The sequence below is a fragment of the Myripristis murdjan genome, chromosome 5 (genome assembly GCF_902150065.1).
Source record: "Myripristis murdjan chromosome 5, fMyrMur1.1, whole genome shotgun sequence".
Lineage (NCBI taxonomy): Eukaryota > Metazoa > Chordata > Actinopteri > Holocentriformes > Holocentridae > Myripristis > Myripristis murdjan.
This window is the reverse complement of record NC_043984.1, coordinates 14853510-14862495: the sequence shown is the minus strand read 5'-3', so window position 1 is coordinate 14862495 and position 8986 is coordinate 14853510. Positions and strand designations below refer to the sequence as shown.

General features: G+C 42.6%; 1 protein-coding gene across 1 annotated transcript; it reads left to right on the top strand.

Annotated features, from left to right (window-relative positions):
* The first annotated feature begins 505 nt into the window (after positions 1 to 505).
* On the top strand, positions 506 to 7257 carry errfi1a (ERBB receptor feedback inhibitor 1a). The gene is made up of 4 exons (XM_030052153.1): positions 506 to 691; positions 3377 to 3582; positions 3801 to 3889; positions 4149 to 7257. Exons 2-4 carry the CDS (start codon positions 3431 to 3433, stop codon positions 5192 to 5194), a joined length of 1287 nt encoding a protein of 428 aa, XP_029908013.1. The 5' UTR covers positions 506 to 691; positions 3377 to 3430; the 3' UTR covers positions 5195 to 7257.
* Positions 7258 to 8986: the final 1729 nt, after the last annotated feature.

Here is an 8986-nt window from a genome sequence, read left to right as displayed (position 1 = left end):
ATTATTACAGCATGCAGTTTGGGCAACCTGCTTTACTTGAAATTATCTAGGAATATGAAAAAAATGAAAAATGAATGAAAACCAATGAAGTTCACCTGATCTTGGATTGTAATGTTTAATGTTTAATGTTCACTGAGCAGCAGCATGACTGATTCTTACTGAAATATGTCTCCGAGCCACTGGATTAGTTTATCACTTGACTGCATCATTTTGCCCACACCTGTTAAAAGCAGAGAAGTACAACAGACTTTGAACATATCAAGTTAACTTACGCTCTTAAAATGAGCTGTGCATGGTCAAGGTTGATTCTGCAATCGGCATGCATGGCTCCAACTCAGACTGTCTTTGCTCATGCACTGCTGAGGGAGGCTGCACAGCTCGGGGCAGGCTTGTAAAAAAAAAAAAAAAAAAAAAAAAAATCAAGGCTGTATCTTTAAGGCTGTGGGCTGTGAGGCGGAGCGACTGCGTTTTTGTAGTGTGCAACAACGCTCACTATAATGCTGGACTATTTCAAAGTGTCACACTCTAGTGAGAGTATTACCGCTGCGCTGACGACCTGAGCCTGATGCAATAGAAACACTTTACTTACAGAACTGTAGCAAATCACCACAGACACAAAGGAGCTATATTTGTTGTTGCCGAAGAGGACTCTAGGGTTGTGCCAGCGGAGGGAAATTGCCAAGTTATTTAGGTGAGTTCAGAAAATAATTTGAAATGCCTGCCCCGTATCTTGTCTTCTCAGATTGTTTTGTGTGTAGGTGTCAACAGCAGCCTTATGACTGATGCAGCTTCTTTTATTTTATTTTATATGTTGTAGTTTGTTTGATACCTTTTGCGCAGAGAGCGAGAGTTCTGTAGCCTTTTGGGGGAGGCATTTTTTCCTCTTTAAACCCAAGATAATTCAACAGAAAGAAGAAATGCATGTGTCAACATTGGCAACGTTTATTGTGCCTATATCTATGAACTACTTTCCAAAAATGAGTTGATTTCTCCCAATTGTTTCATTGCCTTATGGTTAAATACAAGCCACCAACCGCGTATGATGTTTTCCAGGCTCTAACATCATATTGTATTCATATTACATTGTTGTATTGTGTTGTATGTTGTATTGTGATATTTTTCACTTGGAGCCATAACAAAAAGTCCACTCTTAACTCATCGTTTCCTAGACTTGTCAAATAGCTGACTTGTGTGTTGTGGTGTGAGTCACCTGCCTGCTAGAGGGCTTTTAACCACTATTATCTCAATCCGGTAAAGTGAGGGGGTGTGCGCGCTGTTTGCTTGCCGCACAGGTAGAGCGGGTATGGTTGCTCGGAAACCGCTGCAGGGGTGTCATAAGCGGGGTGTGAACTCCTTCCTGCAAGGGTTGTGTGTACCTAAGGTCCCATCAAAAAGCAAGCAATCTGCTGATGTTTTGGGGCCCTAGCGCCCCCACCCCAGGACTCCTGGACCCTGTGTACTCCTCATCATGCCCCCCATAAGCTCTGTATTTTGAAATTGCTGGAGGATGCTGTCCACTTAATCTATAACCCATGTGGTGATAGAGAGGTCAGGCATTAAGAACACAAACCCAACATTTTCTGCCCAAATGCTCTGAAAAGAGTGGCTCACAAATTCCTTCCAAAGAGGGTTAATGTTCTGCATGACTACGAACCATTTGTTTAATCCTGTTGCCTGTAAATGCCCCTGTGGTTAACTGCCAGGGTGAACTGTCTTTGCACCTGTTGCAAGAGGAAGCGCTGGCCCCTGGGGGTTCATTATCAAGGATCAGGTTGCTTCCCATCCCCGCCGAACCGAATCAGCGGCCGTGGGTAGAGAGATTGGATGCCTTGTTGGGCAGTTTGGCTCAGGCTGATGTCCCAAGCTTCCTGTTGTTGTTGTAGAGCTTTGTTTCTCACCAGCTGTCTGGGCATCACATAAATATGTCCCTTCTCTAGTCATTTGTTCCTAGGAGACAAGGAACGAGGGGGCCATGTTCCTCTCAGTCATCACTTCTTCATTATGTGGAGGACAGCATGTCTCTGGGTGCGCACACAGCTCATTTGTGATCTCCAGAAGGGATGGCCATTAAGATTATTGGTGCACCTGTTCTCCTGCATTCTGAAAAGTGGGATTAATAGTGTTGAAAATAATGCTAGTGCATGATAAGTTGCCAGAAGGCCTGATGACATGATTCATGGCTGGTTTCACAGTTACTTATACATGCATATTATACACACACTAGTTATTCTGATATATAGGCCAGTCTTAATAGAAATTGCCGCATAAGACTTAGCTTACGTAAAGTTTACATTTTGGGACCTCCCAAACTCATTCCAACTCACAGCACAAAGAAAGTAAATCTTCTTTATGTAAGCGTTACAAATGGTGTCATGGGCAACAAGTTCATCTAGTAAGCAGCCAAAATCAGTTTTTTTTTTTTCAGCGTATTGCTGTCCACACAGTATCCGTGTGCTGCTCAATTTCCTGCCCCTGAATGTTCTGTGCATTGTTTACTCAGCACTGACACAGACTTGACATGATACACTCATCCAGGTCATTTGACATGAGGAGGTCTTGCAACAGCAGGTATATCTCTGATTGCAGCAGCCCTTTCCTCTGCTGTTCCGGAGCATACATGCTGAATTGAAGAATTGAATGAAGAAACTTGTTAACTTTAGCAGCAAAGCTATACAGAAATCAGCAACCTTTAAGCTTTTTATACAGAAACAACAACAAGGACTCTGGCGAGGTGTATGGATTGTAAAATGCCAGTAGATGCACCATTGTTTGTGATTTATTGGAGTATGAACACAGTTGTTGTGTTTTGCAAGAATGATTAGCCTACATTTTTCAGTATACAGAAACAAAAAAGTTAAAATAAAGATGCTCATTTCACTCACTTTTTCCATACTGTTGAACTCATTTAGCCCTCGATTTCTCTTACAAGTGTGAGGAAGGTCTATATGTCTAGTTTCCCAATATTTGTACTGCCAATGTGTCCACATTATCACGTTAAAAAAAAACTTCTGTTAGTGTCTTATACAGAGTGTCATATGTGACAGAACACAGGTCACCAGGTCTTTTTGGGGGTACCCCTGTCCGAACGAACCATCACTCTGGGCGTTTTTCATTCCTCAGTAAAGTAAAAAAGAAAATTGCATCATGACTCTGACTGAAGAGGGGGGCTAGGTGTGCAGCTGTCAAGAAGGAAAGCTGGCCTCTGTTCTAACATCAAGCTTTTCCTCCATTCTTAAGTGTGTTAAAAAAATTCAAAACTTGGCAAGAGGTTATTGGCTCTGGTTTTATAATAAAGAATGTTTTGTGTCTCTACATCAACTCCTGCCTGCAACCCCCTTTCACTGTCATTCATGTCGGTTTCTTGGCTGTGTTACAGGTACACCAGAAGCAGTGGCAGCCAGCCGGGCGATCTGAGTGTTTCCTGGCTTTGATGCGACCCGAGTGTGCCTGGAGCATGTCCACAGCGGGCCTGACTGCCCAGGAGATCTGTTTTCCCAGAGAAAGCCCCTTCCTGCGGGGCAGCTATTGTCACGGCATGGCTAGATCCAAACCCTCATGGACCTATCGCCATGAGCTGGACAAGTGAGTACTGAAGTGTCAGTACCCACAGGTCATTGCTAGAAATGGAAGATGTTAGAAATCTGCATGACATTCTCAGAGATTGTGGCATTCTTCCATGATGTCTTGGACTTTGTAATGAAAAGTAATGTAACTCATGCTTGAACTGCCATTCATCTCCAAAATGTTAAGATTAGCAGTGCAGCTGATATTAATGATATTGTAATTTTTCTTTTAATCAGCTTCTACTTCAGTATGGATCCTACAAACATGGATCACTCCTCCCGTGCCCAGCAACAGGTGCCACCTACACCATCTTTAACTTATGATAGTAAGTATGTGGTCCACTGTACGATCTGTCAGTCATCCCCATAGTGCATTTGTCTTCTGCCATAATCTCATGCTAGAAATGGAGACCTTGAATTGTGCTTTTGAGTCAGCTGCCAGAATTTCACTTTCTGTACAGGATACAATGGAGTTGAAGTTGTAAATCATTGTTGTTTAAGAAATCCTCATCTTTAGTCAACTTGTACTTTATGTGATAATTATTCCCTCTCTCTTTCTCTGCCTTTATTTTTTCTCTCTCACAGGACAAAAACATAGCCTCAGCACACAGAGATTACCTCCCAAGAAATCCAGGCCCACCCATCTGTCCCTGTCCTGCAGCGCTGAACCGTCCACCCCAAGCCCTGCTGATGACGACCAGGTGGTCCCCTCATTCCAGAAGCTGTCTGTCTACGAGTGTAGCAGTCCACCGCAGACGCCAGGCAGATGTTCAAAGCCTCTGCCCCCACTTCCCACACAAATAGACATCTCCCCTGAGCAGGCAATGGACAACGAGGTAGAATTTTTCACGAGTTCAGACGACAGCCGCTGCTTGGTGCCTGATCATTGTTCCAAATCCTCTCCCTTTCGCTACGGAGTCCTGAGCCGACGGAGCTTCAGGGACTGTGGGCAGATCAATTATGCGTACTTTGAGGGTCCAACTGGGCATCAGAGCCCGCAGCAGCCGCAGCCACCTGAACCACCTGAGCAGCAGCTGCCAGAACCTCCTGAGCCTCCGGTGGTGGTTTGTCCGAGACCGCAGGACAGAGCTCAGAGGAAACTGCGACGTTCTCACTCTGGACCAGCTGGTTCCTTTAACAAGCCCACGTCACTGCGCCTCACATGCCACCAACGCCATGCCCACGGCATGGATAAACCAGAGGTGCCACCCCCTGTCCCTCCACGGCCCATCAAGACAGTAGACTACCGCCGCTGGTCAGCAGAAGTCTCGTCAGGGGCTTATAGCGATGAAGACAAACCCCCCAAGGTGCCCCCAAGGGAACCTTTGTCCAGAGGCAGCTCCCGTACCCCGAGTCCCAAGAGCCTCCCCATGTACATCAACGGGGTGATGCCTCCCACCCAAAGCTTTGCCCCGGATCCTAAGTATGTGAGCTGTCGGGGTTTACAGAGACAGAACAGTGAGGGCTCACCCTGCATAATCCCCGTTTTTGAGCATGGCAGGAAGGCCAGCACCACGCACTACTATCTTCTGCCTCAGCGGCCTGCTTTTGTGGACAACCCTTGTGTAGAGAGGTTACTTCAGGATGTGGACAGCCCCTCAGGTCGTAATGCAGAGGCATCCGTAGTTTGAAAAATTATAGTCCAGAAATGTCAAGGTAGGACAGGACTCTACGGTACATGAGCAAAAACCACTTGGCAAAACAGTGAAACTACACATTAACTCCCCTCAAACTGCTGCTTTTACCGTTTTATTGTTATTAGTTCTTATTTACCCCCTCTTTATTCTGAAAACACTAGGTATGTGTGCACTGTATGTAGTTACTGGAAATGTTTGAATGGCTTTCACAACAGAGAGATGCCTCTCTTAAATGCTGCGTCTCTGACTATAGATTGTGGGTAAAATTCAACATTGTAGAGATTATTTTTGATATGATTATTATTTCATGATATTTGACATCATACTGTTTTGCTAATGTTGTGGTGCAGTCAAAAGGTACAAGCAGGACTTTAACCTCGTGCTCAGTGTTTTGTGTCTGGAATGTTGACGATGTTTTGTGAGATGCATTAGATTTGTTTGACATGGGTTATGTATCTCACAAGGGACAAAAGGTCAGTAAAGTAACCATATATCACTTAATATATGAAGTTTAAATAAAAGGCCAATCTGTTTTTGATGAAATGAAGGATGCTATCATGCAAGCCCCCATCCTAATTGCCATTGTGTATGCATGCATATGCTATAAAGTATGCATGCCAAGATTGATATAGTTTCCCGTGCTGATGAAGGTCCTGTCTTACCCAGGCCACTATATCTGCATTACTTGGTGTTTCCCACATGGCATGTACATTTTGTACTAGAGGGTGGATGCACTACTGGTAGCTATGCATGTTTCCCATGGAATGCCTTGTGCAGCTTATGTTGGTGTACTTGTTTGTTGGTGTGTGTAATGTATGTTTGTCTGTGTGTGTGTGTGTGTGTGTGTATGTGTGTGTGATTGTGCATACAAGCATGTGAACCGCAGCAGAAAAAAAGTGTTCTGTTGATACTATATAGAATGACTTTCTACAATTAGTAGAATTTTTTTAACAATATTTGTTACCGTGCTCTGCTTGTCTGCAGCACCTGCTCTTAAGTACAGCCCTCTAAAGTGCACACTTATATTACTTTCTTTCAGTGTCAAGGTCTGTTTTATTGCACAGAAACTGGCCTGTTGAACATATGTGAATGTATGCTATTCTTACAGAATTATGTCAAACAGGAGGGGTTCATTGTTGGTCAAGCTGTGACTCATTGCTTGGAACTATTTTGCCTCAAGTCCTACCTCCCTTGATATTACAATATATATTCCCCCACATTTAGAATAGTGTCCAGTGTCACATTCTGAATATAAATTCCCCAGATGAGATGAGGTTACCAGCTGCATATGAATAGGTGGACTGAAATATTTTCAGTTCAGTCAAGTGTGTGATTACAAGTTACACATGTCCTGAGTGAAATAGGTATTTTAAAAGAGTAATACACAGTGAGATCCAACATGGGGTGTCTTGTCTACAATTAGATCTTAGATGATAGAGATGCTAGGCTAACCTGTTAACACAGACGCATTACAAAGACAGTGCAGGGCCTACCTACCTGACACAGACTTTCCTGTTCTGCTCATGCATTCCTGTCTTACATGATTGCAGTGGGTGTGGTCCGAGAGACTTTGGCTGCTGGCAGCCAAGGAAATATATGAATTTTATTGTTTATAGATGATTCAGGAACAGTAAGGATGATATAGTACATGTAGCACATGCATTGAAGTAACCCTTAGTGTAGAACATGGTGTTCAGTTTGGGAAGCAGATAAGCACTAAGGTCAACCGGTCATTGAAGTATGCTTTTTCTCTCCCTCCTGCTCACAAACCTTGCCAACACAAATGTTGTTTTGACTTAAATGTCTGAAAAATGTTTACATTACACACTGATATTATTTAATCTTAACGTATTCGTATGTCTTAGTAGGAATAACAAAACCAAATGAACACTAGTTCATCAAGAAATAACTGACGTTCTCTGCTGTGGTGAAGACATGCACTGGGAGAGTACAGTATGCTGTGTACAGTATTTTTTAACAATTCCATTTGTTGTTATGAATAGCTGATCGCTCTATAGTCTTTAAAAAGAAAACAAAATAAAATGACTTATTTATGACTCTGCCTCAGTCTTATACTTTTTGAATGTGACAAGTGAACTCTAGCTCAGCAGTTTGGCCTGTTTTATCACCCACACACCCTCATGCTGTGCCCTATTGTGACTGGCCTCCATCCAGATAGAGAAGAGTGACTTACACAGATCAACAGGTATATTCCATTCCTCTTCCTGGTTACAGCTCCTCTTACTGTTTGACAGCTCGGGTGCTCGGTGGCAGCCAGCTTCATGCCTCAGGTTTTGTGTGTTCAACTTTGTTGCACTCTTGACTTTTGTCCAAGTGGTTAGGCACAGAGCTGAAACCACAGTGAACTGCTGTATGGGTAAAATAATTACCTAAATAGGGTGTATTCAGCTGCAGTTGCATTATCACCATAATCTCTTGAAAGGCAGTAATCACTTTTGTAGGTATGGCGTGCTGATAATAATTGATTACGTACTATCCTCTCAGTGGAACAAAAGGTGACAGCGTGAGCTATCATGTAGGCCAACTGCAAACCCTTTCACCTCGTTCACTCTTGGGTGAGCTGCTAGGTGAAGGCAGGGGTGGTGACTATGGCAACTGTAACAAAAGCTACACATAATGTGGTCTGATGATGGCAGAAAAGATCAAGTGCCAAATGAATCAAAAAGGTACCTTACGTGAGGTGTACTTGCAAATAAAGGCAACATATATTGTTTGGTGTGCTGTTGTAAGGCTTAGGCTTGTGACTTGACTTTTTCCACCATTTTCAAAACTTTTGACTTGAAATGTGACAGCATTTGACCAAGGTGGTACAAGGGACTGTTACACCACATCCTGTGTATTGGCAAATTTCACTCCTTGTGCCCTAATCTGTCTTTGTCTTGCTGTCTTTCTCTGCTTTTCCCTCTATTCTCTCTCTTTCTCCCTCCTGAAGGCCCACTTGTCCAATAACTGTACAAGCACTGAGTAATTGCAAATAAACTCCCTTGTTTTCTGATCTAGCTGGCACTTTGCTATATTCTGTACTTTTTCCCTCTCTCTTTGTATTGTGCTGGAACTTTTGAATTACTTTTGATTCCTGAACAGAGAGTTACATGATAATGACTTGACTGTCTGTTCTTGTAAACACATTTTGAGCCTTGCACTGAACATTTCTGCTCGGGATGTGGATTCAACTTGGGCTCAACCACCAAGGACATAAGATAAAAGTTGAATTCCAGGTTTAGTGGCTCAGGTACAACACAAATAAATTATGTTTTTGGTATCACATAATTAGACAGGGGTCCTTGGCTGTTTCGCTGAAGGATTATGAGTGGAATGAACTCCTTTCTTAATGATAGGAATTATAATGCTCATTATAGTTACTGCCTCAGTAAATGTTATGTAACCTGTGCTATTTAGTCTGCAGATGTCAGTGGAAAAGCCAGACATAGAAAGCACGTCTGCTTTCTATGTTTGGCTTTTACAGAACTCAGTGCTGCATAAATCTACACTGTGTGAAGATGTAAATAACACTGAAATGCAATTTTTTCACAAGGTAATGCACAAAATAATAACACAAATAAAACAGTAGTCAAAAATAAACTTTAAAAAAAAATCAAAATTAAAAATAAACATATCAAATGCAACAACCACTGATTGAATAAGGTTAGTCATAAATAAACTATTTATAGTGTTTGTAGATATGACTGACATTATTGGCTCCATTACAGGTCACTCTCTGAAATGGGCAGTATGATAATGACACAATCAAAAATCATGACATCT